The sequence below is a fragment of the Oncorhynchus kisutch genome, linkage group LG17 (genome assembly GCF_002021735.2).
Source record: "Oncorhynchus kisutch isolate 150728-3 linkage group LG17, Okis_V2, whole genome shotgun sequence".
Classification (NCBI taxonomy): Eukaryota; Metazoa; Chordata; class Actinopteri; order Salmoniformes; family Salmonidae; genus Oncorhynchus; species Oncorhynchus kisutch.
Genome location: NC_034190.2, coordinates 69,369,808 through 69,388,505, shown reverse-complemented (window position 1 = coordinate 69,388,505; position 18,698 = coordinate 69,369,808). Strand labels below are relative to the sequence as shown.

Here is an 18,698-nt window from a genome sequence, read left to right as displayed (position 1 = left end):
TGTTTCGTATTTTTTTTTTTTATGTTCCCAGGATTGTTTTTGAATTTTTTATCATAGAGCAGGATCTGCGTTTATCTCATTGCATAAATCTCTCTGATGAGCATGGCGATAACATTACAGTCGCAGAGGTGTGCGTGTGTCTACATGTGAGCGTATGAATTTGAAGGATAGTCTAAATGCGCCTGTTTTTTATTTTTATATCTCTGTGACCAGTCAGAAATAGTTTTTACATTTAAATCAACATGATGTGATTATCAATTAATATCTGTCTTTCCTTTGTGCTCTTTTATTCGTACTTAATATATCTAATCAATACAGGCATCTCTTGAACAAGCTTCTGTGTGCACTGCAGTGGTCGCAGTGGTAACCCCAATACCGGTATTCCCCTCTTCTATCGCAAACTGTTTTGATGTAGTGATTTTTTGTTGTTGTTGGTAAACTGATTCAGTTAAATTATGTAGGCTATATTTTAAAACAAGTCATACTGCGTGTCGGTTGCGGTTATAGCAATTAAAATGCTGTAGTCATGGCTTACCCATGCCAAAGGGCATATAGGCCTACTTTATAAATGTATTTATAGCCCACAGCAGGTGGATAAAGAGAGATCTGCAATCGAAGTGTGAATGAGGCACACAACTTGCAGCAGGTGATGGACAATCAAATGTATTCTGTAATTATGTGAAGTGTATAGCCTCAATTAAGTTGATTTAAAATCTGAATAGCAAAGTTGACTTATTTAACACCAGACCTTATTTTACCAGCATTTTCATTTCACACTTTTTGTCACTGTTTTTAATGTCATATTAATTTCCCCCCATGTACTGAATAATGTCCACTGCATGGTCATTCAGCAGCTCTGTGAGCCTATTCAAACAGAGAAGTTGCAACAGTTTTTGCATGTAGCTATCTCTACTTGCAGGCTGTCAATAGGTTGCAGAATTGCTGACGCTCCAGAAATGTAAAAGTAACCAAATGTGACTGTAGTTGGTTGCTTCTTGGTGGACACTTGCTGATAGCTGCATACATACTGTTTTTAATTAATAATCAGAGAAATACATTGCTCCTGGATATTAGTTAGTGTTGCGATATGCTTTCCATCTCCACTACAGCAGTACTTTATAGCCTTGCCAAGTCTAATTAAGAATACCCATTACCTTCTCAGCGACAGCAACAATTCAGCCGTGACGGCATTTTCAGTTCAGAGCTGCACTATTCATTTGGTTTACAAATCATGTGTCAGACTGTCAACAACATTGTTTTTAGGCAGTGCTGTGTTAGGTTGCATTGGTATATTTTCCTGTCTGAAGTGGTCAGTGGGGAATGTTTTATGTCTCCCAACAATTTAGAATTGATCCATTACATTTTGTAGGTTAAACAAGGAATTTACAGTTGAAGTCGGAAGTTTACACACACCTTAGCCAAATAAATGTAAATTCAGTTTAACAATTCCTGACACTTAATCCTTGTAGAAATTCCCTGTTTTAGGTCAGTTTGGAAAACAACTTTCTTTTACGAATGTGAAATGTGAGAATAATAGTAGAGAGAATGATTTATTTCAGCTTTTATTTCTTTCATCACTTTCCCAGTGGGTCAGAAGTTTACATATACTCAATTAGTATTTGGTAGCATTGCCTTTAAAATGGTTTAACTTGGGTCAAACGTTTCGGTTAGGTTTCACAAACTTCCCACAATAAGTTGGGTGAATTTTGGCCCATTCCTCCTGACAGAGCTGGTGTAACTGAGTCAGGTTTGTAAGGCCTCATTGCTCGCACATGCTTTTTCAGGTCTGCCCACAAAGTTTCTACAGGGTTGAGGTCAGGGCTTTGTGATGGCCACTCCAATACCTTGAATTTGTTGTCCTTAAGCCATTTTGCCACAACTTTGGAAGTATGCTTGGGGTAATTGTCCATTTGTAAGACCCATTTTCATCCAAGCTTTAACTTCCTGACTGATGTCTTGAGATGCTTCAATATATCCACATAATTCTCCTTCCTCATGATGCCATCTATATTATGAGGTGCACCAGTCCCTCCTGCAGCAAAGCACCCCCACAACATGATGCTGCCACCCCCGTGCGTCACGGTTGGGATGGTGTTCTTCGGCTTGCAAGCGTCCCTCTTTTTCCTCCAAACATAACGATGGTCATTATGCCCAAACAGCTCTATTTTTGTTTCATCAGACCAGAGGACATTTCTCCAAAAAGTACAATATTTGTCCCTGTGTACAGTTGCAAACCATAGTCTGGCTTTTTTATGGCGGTTTTGGAGCAGTGGCCTCTTCCTTGCTGAGCGGCCTTTCAGGTTTTGTTGATATAGGACTTGTTTTACTGTGGATATAGATACTTTTGTACCTGTTTCCTCCAGCATCTTCACAAGGTCCTTTGCTGCTGTTCTGGGATTGATCTGCACTTTTCGCACTAAAGTATGTTCATCTCTAGGAGACCGAAGGCGTCTCCTTCCTGAGTGGTATGACGGCTGCGTGGTCCCATGGTGTTTATACTTGCATACTTTTGTTTGTACAGATGAACGTGGTACCTTCAGGTGTTTGGAAATTGCTCCCAAGGATGAACCAGACTTGTGGAGGTCTACAATATTTTTTTCTGAGGTATTGGCTGATTTCTTTTGATTTTCCCATGATGTCAAGCAAAGAGGCACTGAGGTTGAAGGTAGGCCTTGAAATACATCCCCAGGTACGCCTCCAATTGACTCAAATGATGTCAATTAGCCTATCAAAAGTTTTTACAGCCATGACATAATTTTCTGGAATTTTCCAAGCTGTTTAAAGGCACAGTCAACTTAGTGTATGTAAACTTCTGACCCACTGGAATTGTGATACAGTGAATTATAAGTGAAATAATCTGTCTGTAAACAATTGTTGGAAAAATGATTTGTGTCATGCACAAAGTGGATGTCCTAACCGACTTGCCAAAACTAAAGTTTAACAAGAAATTTGTTAGTGGTTGAAAAACAAGTTTTATTGACTCCAACCTAAGTGTATGTAAACTTCCGACTTCAACTGTATCAGTCCTGTGTCAGAACATGCACCTCTCTCTCATATCAATTATTTAGCAGACGCTCTTCTCCAGAGCAATTAGTGTTAAGTGCCTTGCTCAAGGGCACACCAACAGATTTTTCACCTAGTCAGCTCAGGGATTCAAACCAGCGACCTTTCAGTTACTGGCCCAACGCGCTTAACCGCTAGACTACCTGTCATCCCTTTTATGTACTTCTCCTCTCCCTCATAGTTTACAGCAGTATCACACTCCCTTCTCTCCAGGGCGGACACAGCTATGTAGAGGAGTGGGATAGGTTCAGCAGCCATATAGTGTACTGAGAGCCTTTTTGTACAGTCATTTGCTATTGCTTGGTGGGATGCATGAAAGGGAATAGAGAAAAGGGCTGCAGGGCTCACAGCAGAGGAGGCTTAAAGCAGTGGATTTTTCCATGCAACTGTGGCAGGTGCTGCTGAGTATATGATATTAGGGCAAAAGTGGCATCCTCCTCAACCCAAATCCAAAGCCTACTACCTACAACCTTTTAGGATGTGAGAGGCAAGTGAGAAAATTCTGCCAAATAAATGGTGGCATATATGGCGGCACTGTGTTTATTTACATTTTATTATCCAAAAGGTCACGTCAATCATGGCGTGGCGATACAGCTTTCAAATCCTTTGAAGTTTATAGCGGAGCACTGGCAGTGCTGTTGAGGTCCTTGCACATCACCCCAGTTATATCTATTTAAACCAGTCAGAAAGTGGGAAACTGCTTCATAATGGCTACTATTTAACTGAGGTACCAAAGAGATATTGACATGGCAATGCATTCAAATAAAAGTTATGTGTTAATGGTTCATCTGCTTTTGTCCCGTGCGATCAATTACAGTGAGTCGTTAAAACAAGATGCTGGTAGGCTTATTGTATCTTCCAAAAAATAGTTCCTATTACAGTTTTGTCTCTTAAAATGTAATGGTTGACTGGCTTGCTTGATCTTCAAATGTCATGTCAAATATCATGTCTTGGTACATCTTGTTTTTCTTTCTGGTTACTAGTGATTGCTTGCTGCAGAATTATGTAGCTGGTGGGATTTGGATATGTAGATGAGAGTCAGTCAGCATGTCTCAACAATGGCTTCATTAGCTGTGATTCTGCTCCCGATGATTTATTGTGTTATTTTCACCGCATGTTCCAAAGACAGACAGACAAGGAGATCCCCAGAGTCTAATTTATGAACTACCTCTGGTGCATTGGGAGCAAATTGAGCAATTCTATTTTGTGTGGTTTCCCTTTTAAAGTCTGTAGCCAACCATACAATTAAGGTGTTTTGATTACAGTCTACATACAGTATGTGTTTCAGCATGTGTTTTATCTGTAACCGTTAGTTGAGTTTCTCAATGAAGAAGGGGTCAGGTTATCGGACCAGGGATTACACAAGGATGTGTCATAATTTGTGGGGAGAGAGGCTTTCTAGTGACCCATCTCAAGTCCATTTTACCGGCTGCTCGCTTTCTATGAATTGTTTCCCGCTGGACCTTGTTCAGCTGCACACTGTACCGATCCTATTTGGTTGGTTGAGGGGAATTCCCTCGGTCTGCTCTGTCTGTTGGCCATGGTGGGAGGGGAACTCTGTTATCTCTCACTGACGCTACAAACGTAGTCAGCACTGCAAATGTTTGCAGAGGTCTCCCCCCAAGAGATACATGTTTGGTTGCACATACAGTACGAAGCTCCATTTAGTCTATAGACTAGAGTATAGACTGCCTGTGGGTTGGTTTGACTGACAGCATCATCAAAGCTTTATCATAGGCTCCTCTTGACTCTCTCTCGGATGGATGGCTCACAGAGCAGTGTATTATACATTGCAGTTGTTTTATTGTCCTGATTCCTTTTATCGGGTCACCAAAAAGTGTGCACTGGTGATATTCACATGTCAATCTAACCCCTCACCTGTCCACCTCTTCTGGCAATCAGTGCTGTGCTGAATCCTTGATTCCTCAGATGTAGTGTCGCCATTATTGAAACCCACCCAGAATATGGTGACTGTGTGTTTCCACCCTTGAGATTATCTTCCCGTCTCCTGTATCTGTGTCTCATTTGCAACTTTGACATAACTCCCTCTTCCCCCAGCCAGCATGCACAGGGTTCTCCCGCTCTATCTGATGTGCTTCATGTGGTGGTGCATCCCATTAGAGGGGATGTTTCAGCAGAGTGTTGCATGCAGTAGTAATTAGGGAAGGATTTTGAAATCAAAACAATATCTGTGGTCGAATCAGAAGAGCGAAGGGAAATTACATTAACCTGTGTGTGTCTGCCTGCCTGGGTCTCTTTTCTTCCATATCTTCCATAACACCCAATCAGAGGGAATGATGTTGATCGGGTCCACTGTTGTACAGCACAGGACTGTGCACTGTGTTGAGAGAACAGAGAGAATTACAGAGATAGAGTATAGCAGCTACAGTGCCTTGCGAAATTATTCGGCCCCCTTGAACTTTGCGACCTTTTGCCACATTTCAGGCTTCAAACATAAAGATATAAAACTGTATTTTTTTGTGAAGAATCAACAACAAGTGGGACACAATCATGAAGTGGAACGACATCTATTGGATATTTCAAACTTTTTTAACAAATCAAAAACTGAAAAATTTGGAGTGCAAAATTATTCGGCCCCCTTAAGTTAATACTTTGTAGCGCCACCTTTTGCTGCGATTACAGCTGTAAGTCACTTGGGGTATGTCTCTATCAGTTTTGCACATCGAGAGACTGAAATTTTTCCCCATTCCTCCTTGCAAAACAGCTCGAGCTCAGTGAGGTTGGATGGAGAGCATTTGTGAACAGCAGTTTTCAGTTCTTTCCACAGATTCTCGATTGGATTCAGGTCTGGACTTTGACTTGGCCATTCTAACACCTGGATATGTTTATTTTTGAACCATTCCATTGTAGATTTTGCTTTATGTTTTGGATCATTGTCTTGTTGGAAGACAAATCTCTGTCCCAGTCTCAGGTCTTTTGCAGACTCCATCAGGTTTTCTTCCAGAATGGTCCTGTATTTGGCTCCATCCATCTTCCCATCAATTTTAACCATCTTCCCTGTCCCTGCTGAAGAAAAGCAGGCCCAAACCATGATGCTGCCACCACCATGTTTGACAGTGGGGATGGTGTTCAGGGTGATGAGCTGTGTTGCTTTTACGCCAAACATAACGTTTTGCATTGTTGCCAAAAAGTTCAATTTTGGTTTCATCTGACCAGAGCACCTTCTTCCACATGTTTGGTGTGTCTCCCAGGTGGCTTGTGGCAAACTTTAAATGACACTTTTTATGGATATCTTTAAGAAATGGCTTTCTTCTTGCCACTTTTCCATAAAGGCCAGATTTGTGCAATATACGACTGATTGTTGTCCTATGGACAGAGTCTCCCACCTCAGCTGTAGATCTCTGCAGTTCATCCAGAGTGATCATGGGCCTCTTGGCTGCATCTCTGATCAGTCTTCTCCTTGTATGAGCTGAAAGTTTAGAGGGACGGCCAGGTCTTGGTAGATTTGAAGTGGTCTGATACTCCTTCCATTTCAATATTATCGCTTGCACAGTGCTCCTTGGGATGTTTAAAGCTTGGGAAATATTTTTGTATCCAAATCCGGCTTTAAACTTCTTCACAACAGTATCTCGGACCTGCCTGGTGTGTTCCTTGTTCTTCATGATGCTCTCTGCGCTTTTAACGGACCTCTGAGACTATCACAGTGCAGGTGCATTTATACGGAGACTTGATTACACACAGGTGGATTGTATTTATCATCATTAGTCATTTAGGTCAACATTGGATCATTCAGAGATCCTCACTGAACTTCTGGAGAGAGTTTGCTGCACTGAAAGTAAAGGGGCTGAATAATTTTGCACACCCAATTTTTCAGTTTTTGATTTGTTAAAAAAGTTTGAAATATCCAATAAATGTCGTTCCACTTCATGATTGTGTCCCACTTGTTGTTGATTCTTCACAAAAAAATACAGTTTTATATCTTTATGTTTGAAGCCTGAAATGTGGCAAAAGGTCGCAAAGTTCAAGGGGGCTGAATACTTTCGCAAGGCACTGTACAGTCAAAGAAAGGAGCACATCAGGGGAGGACTTATTGGTCTGGAGCTCTGGACCTGTGTGGAAGGGTGCACGTTCCATGAAAGGTGAGTTAGCTACCTAGAAGACCAACATGATGAGGTGTGATGATGGGAATTAATTTAACAAAAAGCTCAAGAACACAAGGTGAAACATAAATAAGATGGAACATTACAGTACAAGAAACAGCTGCTGTAGGAATATTACATCTGTATATTCTCCTCCAATGCTCCTCAAAGCTCTACTGGAATAAGGGAGCCACAGTATCAGTCACGATTAAATACAACTGCAGACGATTCCAGAGTCCTCATATATAGTGTGTAGCTGTCTGAGACAAGACACCGGGGCATTATATTCATTGGAGTGTGAGAGCGCAATCACAATGCAGCCATAAACCTCATGGCCTGGCCCTGTCCTCAAAGCCACAGAGCCATGGCCGGCTGCTGTTTTCCATCACCCTCACCTTCCCGCAGGCCTTGATGGAGGACGGGAACAGCCATGGGGATTGCTGGTTGACATATTGCTGATCCTCCATCCAGCCCTGTGTTACACCAGCTGTCTCCGAACCACCACTATACAGCCACTGTTGCATTCACACACACACACACACACACATCTCCATTTATGCAATGTACAATCCACAACCTCACATGCTCTCAACCTATCTGCATACTGAAAAAACTTAAACCACAATCACACAAGACACAATCATAAAAGTCAAATCAAACAGTTGACATAACAACAAGAAAAGGGCCATGGAGCATATTATTGTTACCAGTAGAACCAGAAAGGGAATGATATCTGTACATAGTTCCACACTTCATAGGCTAATCTTGAGAGAATACTCAACACACGTACAGTATATCATGTTTCATGTTTTGTGTGAACCCCAGGAAGAGTAGCTACTGCTTTTGCAACAGCTAATAGGGATCCTAATAAAATACCAAATACTACACCGGCTCTGATACTCTTCAGATGTGGCAGGACTTGCAAACCATTACGGATTACAAAGGGAAACCCAGCCGAGAGCTGCCCAGTGATGCAAGCCTACCAAACAAGCTAAATTTCGTCTATGCTCGCTTTGAGGCAAGCAACACTGAACCATGCATGAGAGCACCAGCTGCTCTAGATGACTGTGTGATCACGATCTCCATTGTCGATGTGAGTAAGACTTTTAAACAGGCCGCAGGCTCAGCGCATGCTCTGACCAGCTGACAAGTGTCTTCACTGACATTTACAACCTCTCCCTGACCCAGTCTGTAATACCTACATGTTTCAAGCAGACCACCATAGTCCTTGTGCCCAAGACCGCTGTGCCCAAGAACGTGCACCCTTCCACTCTTCCTCCCAACCCCTACCATGTGCCCCATTAAAGCTGTTACAGGTGAAATGAGGCGACAGATTTGAGAAATTAAACCATGACAGAAATGATAGTCTGCAATTAATTAAACATTTTCCCTGGCAAAGGAGAAGTCTAAATTACACATTTTTCTGTCATAGTGAGAGGCTGTACGAAACTGTTATTTCCCCAGAGACTGCCTGTTGCCTATGCCGCAGATCTGCTTGTCTGAGAGCGAAATACTCACTGTGAGGCTGTGGAAATGAAGCGGCACTAATGTTCTCTCCCTCGGCTGTGTGTGTGGACATTACACTCATCACTGTGTGTCTGTATGTGTGTGTGTGTCTGTGTGCTTCTCTTGTTAGGACATGCATGCTTCAGCCGGTCCACCTCGGAACTGGAAGGGCATTGCAATCGCCATGATGGTGATCGTTGGTGTTCTATCACTGGTCAGCCTTTCAGTCATCATGCTCACACCTGGTAAGATGAAACACATAATGGGAGAGGGAAGAGAAGGAATGGGGGAGGGAAGAGAAGGAATGGGGAGAAAAATACAAATGTAGAGAAACAAATAGAGAAAAAGAATGCAGGAGGGTGAGAAGGAGAATAAAGGCAAGGAGGGGTGAAGGGGGTGAGTGAGAAGGAGGCTTGAAGAACAGAGAGAGAGAAAGAGAGAGAGGGACGGAGAGAAGGAGAGAGGATGCAGTGGGAGGAGTGAGAACAGAGACTCTCCATCAGATAAACATATCAACAATGACATTCACAATTTGACAAAACAAATCAACACTGACAAATACAAAATTCCCCTGCAATGAAAAGAGACTCAGACAAAAGACGAGACTCCAGTGCTATGCTAAGAACAAGCTGAGCCGCCGCAGCACCAGCTGTGCCTTGGCTCTGTGTGAATAGAGGAAGCCTCTTGTTCATTCCGGGTGGAAATGACAAGTGGAGTGTTTTTGCCCATTTGTTTTCTCCCACTTTCTCATTTCTCTTGCTTTCTCTCTTTCTCTGGAAGATGACTCTCACCTGTTTCTGCGATCCCGTCTCACCATGGATGATCTGGAAAGTGAGAAGTATACAGTTCACGACCCCTGTGTGACCTGGTTGGATGGTAAGAGCCTTGATACCCTAAAGCGGGGGAACGAGATAGAACATGTATAGGGAAGCCAAGGCAAGCTCCCATTCATGTTATATTGAGTGAACCAACCAAAAGGTAACCATTTCCCTTCGGCCTGTGTTGTCCCTTCCAGAGAATGAGGTTGCGCTCAGAACCAGAGAGGGTCATGTCCTGTCCTACAGCCTCCACTCCAACATCACAGCTACCCTGCTGGACAACAGCTCTTTAGTGAGTAACGGCCGTAACGGCCCTGCAGGAGAGGAGCTGTATTCCACTATTGATCGGCTCATATACGGAGTCAACCAGGCAAATTCAATAGAGACTGAGTGGTCCTCCCAGATGGAGAAAGAACTATAGAACGACTGTTAAACCAGTAGAGAGCAGTAGTAACTATACAGTTATATAGATATGCAGTGACAGTTTAAGCTCTTTTGGGTCTATTTGGTTCCCTCTCTGTTCATTTGAAGCCTTCAACATACGGCTTCAAAGAGATTTTTCAAGCAAGAGCCTCACTTTGAACAACACCGCCTGGCTCTGTGCGACACTGACAGACTTATGTGGGTCATTGCCTAGGAGCTAAGCAGGGTTCTGTTGTCAAGATGGGGAGATGCTGTCTCCTCTCCGGCTCTCGCCAGATTCTCACTTGGTGTATCATCTCTGTTGCCATGTTAATCCCACACTGTAGCTGTAAGCCTACAACAGTAATTAGCATTCTGCTCATGATATATGCAGACCTACTATAACTATGGCCATGGCTTCCCAAGTGCAGTCCTATCTCTGACATTATCTACAACTACTTAGCTCCAGGGATGTTGTTCTTGAAGGTTAAGTCTCATATTAGATCTAGGGATGTTGTTGACATGTTTATCTTACCATGTTTTCTACAGGATTTGACTTACACAAAGTTCCATGTGTCTGCAGACAAGAGGTTTGTCCTGTTGGCATACAACATTCAACCGGTGAGTGACTCTGGTTATGACCAAATAAAATGCTCAGAAGAACCATCTTTTTACAGTGTAAATCTTTATCAATAATCATACTCACTGTCAAAGCAATTCTCCAAAGACACCAAAGATTATTTGATTGCAACAAGGGTTTCACACTCGCTTTCATTGAACACATTAGTTTTACACAGCAACGCCACAAACTGATTCCAGACCATCAGAGAAAATCAATTGAGTCAAATCTGTTTCCGTTTGCGACTAATGACAGGTCTATTTTCCCAACTGCATTGTGACTGTAGTACAATGATGCCATGCATTCTAATCCAGCCTTTAGAGTAAATCCCCTTATGAAACAGTTAGAGAGAGAGAGAGAGAAAGATGGAGGGAGAGAGAGAGAGAGAGAGAGAGAAAGATGGAGGGAGAGGGAGGGAGAGAGAGAGAAATATGGAGAGGGAGAGGGAGAGAGAGAAATATGGGGAGGGAGGGAGGGAGGGAGGGAGGGAGGGAGGGAGGGAGAAATATGGAGAGGGAGAGCGAGAGAAATATGGGGAGGGAGAGGGAGGGAGAGAGATATGGAGAGGGAGAGAGAAATAGGGAGAGGGAGGGAGAGAGAAATATGGAGAGGGAGAGGGAGAAATATGGAGAGGGAGAGAGAGAGAGAGGGAGGGAGAGAGAGAGAAATATGGAGAGGGAGGGAGAGAGAAATATGGAGAGGGAGAGGGAGAAATATGGAGAGGGAGAGGGAGAAATATGGAGAGGGAGAGGGAGAAATATGGAGAGGGAGAGGGAGAAATATGGAGAGGGAGAGGGAGAAATATGGAGAGGGAGAGGGAGAAATATGGAGAGGGAGAGGGAGAAATATGGAGAGGGAGAGGGAGAAATATGGAGAGGGAGAAATATGGAGAGGGAGAGGGAGAAATATGGAGAGGGAGAGAGAGAAATATGGAGAGGGAGAGAGAGAAATATGGAGAGGGAGAGAGAGAAATATGGAGAGGGAGAGAGAGAAATATGGAGAGGGAGAGAGAGAAATATGGAGAGGGAGAGAGAGAGGGAGGGAGAGAGAAAGAGGGAGAGGGAGGGAGAGAGAAATAGGGAGAGAGAAATATGGAGAGGGAGAGGGAGGGAGAGAGAAATATGGAGAGGGAGAAATATGGAGAGAGAAAGGGAAACTAGTGATGCTGCTACAGTACTGCAGCAGTCTGTTGCTCTACATGCTATTCAAACAACAGCCACTAGTGAAATTACTGGCAATCTTCAGACTGGGTAAATTTTTTTTATTTTTTTTATTTTACCTTTATTTAACCAGGCAAGTCAGTTAAGAACACATTCTTATTTTCAATGACGGCCTGGGAACAGTGGGTTAACTGCCTGTTCAGGGGCAGAACAACAGATTTGTACCTTGTCAGCTCGGGGGTTTGAACTCACAACCTTCCGGTTACTAGCCCAATGCTCTAACCACTAGGCTACGGGGTGTAGAAGGATGGAGGGTATGAATGGCTGAGAGAGCGTTTGATGTAGATAGCAGGGCAGGGGGAGGGAGAGATAGCGTGGTAAAGTTGGAGCTGCATGCGGTAATGAAATCGCCCTGCGGGGAAAGTAAAGGAGAAGCTTATGAGAGCCTAATGTCTAATGCACACTTGCAGGTGGTTTGAGGCAAACTCCAGCATAACAAGCACCTCTAACAACACATGCATTTTCCCATTTCTCTCTTTGCCTTATGATAGCATTCTCTGTCTCCCCAACTGACCTACTCCTTCTGTAAATAACCTTTTGCTTAATACATAGTTTCCTGTTTCCCCAAAGGAGTGAGCAAATGGTGTAATATACAGGTAATGGGAGAGGAGGAAAAAATGATTAGGAAAAAAATAAGCCCTCAGCACAATTTTTGCCTTATTAAAAATTCCTGTCAAAACAGCCGGGCTGTTCTGACTGTATACAATCTGCTCTCTCTCCCTTATCCTTTCCCTCCCTCTTCCCCTCTCTCTCCCTTATCCTCTCTCTCCCTCTTCCCCTCTCTCTTATCCTCTTCCCCTCTCTCTCCCTTACCCTCTCTCTCCCTCTTCCCCTCTCTCTTATCCTCTCTCCCCCTCTCTCGTTCTCTTTTTCTTCTAGGATCTGTTCTCCTCATTTAGTAGTTGATCAGATTAGCACTGTTGTAAAATGGGGAAGCAAAAACACAAGTATAATTTTTTGCACGTTAATATTGCTTTTTAGATGGTGTGTATGTATATCTTTTACCTTTATTTAACTAGGCAAGTCAGTTAAGAACAAATTCTTACTTACAATGACGGCCTACCCTGGCCAAACCCAGACTACGCTGGGCCAATTGTGCGCTGCCCTATGGGACTCCCAATCATGGCCGGTTGTGATACAGCCTGGATTCGAACAAGGGTCTGTAGTGACGCCTTTAGCACTGAGAAGCAGTGCCTTGGACCGATGCACCTCTCGAGAGATATAGATAGCAGAGCTCATTCAGTCTGATTAAACGATCTAGTAACTGATGATCTTCAGTACATGCATCAGTACATGCGTCAGTACATGCTTCATATATATGAATCAATAGGTTTTAGCGCTACAGTACCTGTGTGTTGGTTTGTCTACAATTCTCTGTTTGCATTTTTACTGTTGCATCAGCAGGATGTTCCATCCCCATCTATATGCACAGAGTTTGAGTGAGTAAATGTATGCACACTTGTATGTCACCTGGCTACATGTGCAATTTTATGTTTGTGAACAGTGTGGTGTCTGTGGTGGATGTGCGGGGTTATACCTTCAGTCTTTCTCTATCTTTTGCTCTCTTTCTGCTTTGCTTCTCTCTCACTCCCTCAAGTCTTTCTATCTATCTATAACTCACTTTTTTCTCTCTATCTCTGGGGTTTTTCTGCTGACTGAAGCAGTATGCAGCAAGCACCGGCTTTCTTATTGGGGAGAGGATCTGTATGCCGCTGAGAATGGCAAAGTGAGAGAGAGGGACAGAGAGAATAGAGAGACAGACGCAGTAGAGATAGGGGATAAAAACATGTGAAACGCACCAGTTGCCCTTAGATCATCCTGTCCAATGGAAGTCAATCAGAAGGGGTGTAAAAGAATCAGGAGGATGGATGCTTAGAGAAGAGGGCTGCAGTGGTGGGAAATGGAGAGGGCTGCAGTGGTGGGAAATGGAGAGGGCTGCAGTGGTGGGAAATGGATTAGTGGGCTGTTTGTTAAGTTGAAAGGCTTCTCCCCTGGATTTCATATTAGCTAGATGTAGCTGGTGGGGCTTTGGGGGAGATTTGTGCCTAGTGGATGGAAATACATTTATTTTGAAAGGGGGGGATATAGTTAGGAGTAGGGATGGTGGGGGCTGCATATGGGAGAGAACAGCGTTCCTATGTAGCAGAGGGGTTAAATTGCTCCTTAAAATCATCAATAGTCAGACAAATTGGTTTTGTGTGTGATTAGATGTAGGTTCTTAATTTGATCCAGTATGCTATGGCAGGAAAATAAAAACAGGAAATGTGAATTCGTAAACTTCAGAAGACGTTTTAAACCTCAAATACACTACAGGTTTTAAAATTCCGAACAGGATGATCAAATGAAGATCCTACATCAGTAGTTAGACTAATTAGGCGTGTGCATATGCATGTGTGCGTCAGTGCTTATGAGAGTTATTCCCTTTGTTTTACCCAAAAAGAGGGGAAGGAGAGGAAGGATGGAGATGAGGAAATGCAACAGGAGTTAGACAGGTGGAAACTGCCAAGAGAGAAAATGTGATGTGGTTGTCTCACCTAGCTATCTTAAGATGAATGCACTAATTCTAAGTTGCTCAGGATAAGAGTGTCTGCTAAATGACTAAAATATAATGTAAATGTAAGACTGTGCAATTTAGAGAGAAGGGAAAAGAAAATGGAGAGTTGAGTCTGCTCTGCAGTTACAGACAACTAGGTGCTGGTATAACATATAGCCGTGGCCAAAAGTTTTGAGAATGACACAAATTAAAAATTTTAACAAAGTCTGCTGCCTCAGTTTGTATGATGTCAATTTGCATATACTCCAGAATGTTATGAAGAGTGATCAGATGAATTGCAATTAATTGCAAAGTTCCTCTCTGCCATGCAAATGAACTGAATCCCCCCAAAACATTTCTACTGCATTTCAGCCCTGCCACAAAAGGACCAGCTGATATCATGTCAGTGATTCTCTCGTTAACACAGGTGTGAGTGTTGACGAGGACAAGGCTGGCGATCACTCTGTCATGCTGATTGAGTTTGAATAACAGACTGGAAGCTTCAAAAGGAGGGTGGTGCTTGGAATCATTGTTCTTCCTCTGTCAAACATGGGTACCTGCAAGGAAACACGTGCCGTCATCATTGCTTTGCACAAAAAGGGCTTCACAAGCAAGGATATTGCTGCCAGTAAGACTGCACCTAAATCAACCTCTTATCAGATCATCAGGAACTTCAAGGAGAGTAGTTAAATTGTTGTGAAGAAGGCTTCAGAGCGCCCAAGAAAGTCAAGCAAGCGCCAGGACCGTCTCCTAAAGTTGATTCAGCTGCGGGATCGGGGCACCACCAGTACAGAGCTTGCTCAGGATTGGCAGCAGGCAGGTGTGAGTGCATCTACACGCACAGTGAGGTGAAGACTTTTAGAGGATGGCCTGGTGTCAAGAAGGGCAGCAAAGAAGCCACTTCTCTCCAGGAAAAACATCAGGGACAGACTGATATTCTGCAAAAAGGTACAGGGATTGGACTGCTGAGGACTGGGGTAAAGCCATTTTCTCTGATAAATCCCCTTTCCGATTGTTTGGGGCATCCAGAAAAAAGCTTGTCCGGAGAAGACAAGGTGAGCGCTACCATCAGTCCTGTGTAATGCTAACAGTAAAGCATCCTGAGACCATTCATGTGTGGGGTTGCTTCTCAGCCAAGGGAGTGAGCTCACTCACAATTTTGCCTAAGAACACAGCCATGACTAAATAATGGTACCAACACATCCTCCGAGAGCAACTTCTCCCAACCACCCAGGAACAGTTTGCCATAAGGCAAAAGTGATAACTAACTCAATATTTTGTGTCCATGGCCAGGAAACTCCCCAGACCTTAATCCCATTGACAACTTGCGGTCAATCCTCAAGAGGCGGATGGACAAACAAAACCCCACAAATTCGGACAAACTCCAAGCATTGATTATGCAAGAATGGGCTGCCATCAGTCAGGATGTGGCCCAGAAGTTAATTGACAGCATGCCAGGGCGGATTGCAGAGATCTTGAAAAAGAAGGGTCAACACTGAAAATATTGACTCTTTGCATCAACTTCATGTAATTGTCAATAAAAGCCTTTGACACTTACGAAATGCTTGTAATTATACTTCAGTATTCCATAGTAACATCTGACAAAAATATCTAAAGACACTGAGGCAGCAGACTTTGTGAAAATTGATATTTGTGTCATTCTCAACTTTTGGCCATGACTGTACAGCATGTTGAGGCACTACCTGAGAGAAATGTATGTTTTGCACAAAAAATGGACTGGGGGAAGAACTCTATCCTTATTTATGGTGTGTACTGCAGCACAACAATACCTATCAATATCTCACCTCGTACAAGTACGGTTGTATCTCCATTGCTGTCCCATTGTCGCCATGTCCCACGTGAGCACACACACTCTGGTCTGTTTACAGCGTGGCTCCTCCATTTGGAGTTGGGGATATACAGTGGGGCAAAAAAGTATTTAGTCAACCACCAATTGTGCAAGTTCTCCCACTTAAAAAGATGAGAGGCCTGTAATTTTCATCATAGGTACACTTCAACTATGACAGACAAAATGAGAAAAACATTTTTTCCAGAAAATCACATTGTAGGATTTTTAATGAATTTATTTGCAAATTATGGTGGAAAATACAATTGGTGGCTGACTAAATACTTTTTTGCCCCACTGTAGTAATGGGGGGGAGACAAGCAGAGAACCTGGTGGAACAATGGGGAAGGATTTATTACTCCACATTAGAATTAATTCCCTCTCTCTCTCTTAGACACACACAAGGTTGAGCAGATGTAGGATCTTAATTTGATCACCCTTTTGTTGCTGAGAATTTTCCTTCACAGCAGGACATGCAAACTTGTAGTGTATTTGAGTTTTAAAAGGCCATGCAGACACTCATACACACCCACTCACACAAATTGTAGCACACATGCATGTATGCTACACACACCCTCACACATGCACACACACACATGCATGCACACACACGCACACACGAATAACAGTCAACTCCGCTGGCTCAGACCCTCCGGGGCCTCCCACTCCAATTTCTATTCTGGTTAGTGCCAGTTTGCGCTGTTCTGTGAAGGGAGTAGTACACAGCGTTGTAAGAGATCTTCAGTTTCTTGGCAATTGGAATGGAATAGCCTTCATTTCTCAGAACAAGAATAGACTGACGAGTTTCAGAAGAAAGACCTTTGTTTCTGGCCATTTTGAGCCTGTAATCGAACCCACAAATGCTGATGCTCCAGATACTCAACTAGTCTAAAGAAGGCCAGTTTTATTGCTTCTTTAATTAGAACAACAGTTTTCAGCTGTGCTAACATAATTGCAAAGGGGTTTTTCTAATGATCAATTAGCCTTTTAAAATGATAGACTTGGATTAGCTAACACAACGTGCCATTGGAACACAGGAGTGATGGTTGCTGATAATGAGCCTCTGTAGATATTCTCTATAAAACAAAGACATTTCTAAGTGACCCCAAACTTTTGAACGGTAGTGTATTTTACCCCCTTTTTTCCCCTGATTTCGTGATATCCAATTGCGTTCCAATCTCATCGCTACAACTCCCCAACAGGCTCGGGAGAGGCGAAGGTCAAGTCATGCGTCCTCCGAAACATGACCCGCCAAACAGTGCTTCTTAACAGCCGCCTGCTTCACCCGGAAGCCAGCTGCACCAATGTGACAGAGGAAACACCGCTGTGTGACCCCCCCCCCCCCCCTGCCAAACACTCCCAAACCCGGACAATGCTAGGCCAATTGTGCATCGCCCTATGGGACTCTCAGTCACGGCCGGTTGTCACACAGCTTGGGATCAAACCCGGGTCTTTAGTGACGCCTCAAGCATTGCGATGCAGTTAGACCACTGCTTTAGACCACTGCGACACTCTGGAGGCCCCCCGAGTATTGATTTCTTAAGGAGGGGAGCGACTCTTGCCATTTTGAAGCCAGAGGGGATAGAGCCAGTGTTCAGGGATGAGTTGATGAGGGAAAATGGAGGAGGTTGTCGGGCGGCAGTAGTCGCAGGATTTCATCTGGAGAGAGGGGAAAAAGAGGTCAAGGCGTAGGGGAGTTCTGTGTAAGTGGGACCAGTGGACCCAATAGACTGAGTGAATGAGGAGTGGATGTCTTCAACCTTCTTTTCAAAGTTGTTGACAAAGTTGTCCGCAGAAAGGGAGGAGGGGGGGTGGAGGATTAAGGTGGAAAAGCGCTTCCTAGGGTTAGAGCAAAATATTTACATTTATAGTGATAGAATGTGGCTTTAGCAGCGGATACAGAGGAAGAGAAGGTAGAGAGGAGGGAGTGAAAGGATAATAGGTCTTCCAGAAGTTTAGTTTTCCTCCCTTTTCGCTCAGCTGCCCACAGCCCTGTTCTGCAATGAGTCACTCAGCTACGGAGAAGGAGGGTAGGGATGACCCAGCCAGGAGGAAAATGGACAGTGCTAGTCATAGTATGCGGAAAGGGAGGAGAGTAGGGTCGAAGAGGCAGAATCAGGAGACATGAGGGAGAAGGATTTAGCAGAAGGGAGAGCTGATGGAATAGAAGAGAAGAGAGTAGTGGGAGAGAGAGAGTGAAGATTGTGAAGGCGCATGACCATCTGGTTAGGGCCTGAGCGGCTAGGGAGGTTGAAGTCTCCAAGAAGGAAGAGTGGTGAGCCATCATCAGGAAATTAGCTTATCAAGGTGTCAAGCTCATTGAGGAGGTCTCTAAGGGCACCTGGTGGGCAATAGATGATAACAGTGTTAAGCTTGAGTGGACAAGTGACAGTGAAAGCATGAAATTGAAATGAGGAAATGGACTGGTGAGAGAGGGATAAAAGAGAAAATCTCCACTTAGGAGAAATGAGTAGCCCTGTGCCACTGGTGCGATGACCAGATGCTCTTGGACTATGAGAGAAAACATAGTCAGAAAACACAACTATCTGCAAGTCATGAGCAGTCAGCAGTTCACACACCAAGTAGTCTAC

At 43.6% G+C, this 18,698-nt stretch overlaps 1 protein-coding gene across 1 annotated transcript in view; it reads left to right on the top strand.

Moving 5' to 3' along the window:
• LOC109907046 (inactive dipeptidyl peptidase 10-like) overlaps nucleotides 1-18,698 on the top strand; it is a 33,646-nt gene that overhangs the window by 217 nt on the left and 14,731 nt on the right. Inside the window, exons 2-5 of the mRNA XM_031794478.1 lie at nucleotides 8,800-8,914; nucleotides 9,450-9,545; nucleotides 9,685-9,779; nucleotides 10,439-10,510. Coding sequence (XP_031650338.1) covers nucleotides 8,800-8,914; nucleotides 9,450-9,545; nucleotides 9,685-9,779; nucleotides 10,439-10,510 — 378 coding nt within the window. The remainder of the gene's footprint in view (nucleotides 1-8,799; nucleotides 8,915-9,449; nucleotides 9,546-9,684; nucleotides 9,780-10,438; nucleotides 10,511-18,698) is intronic.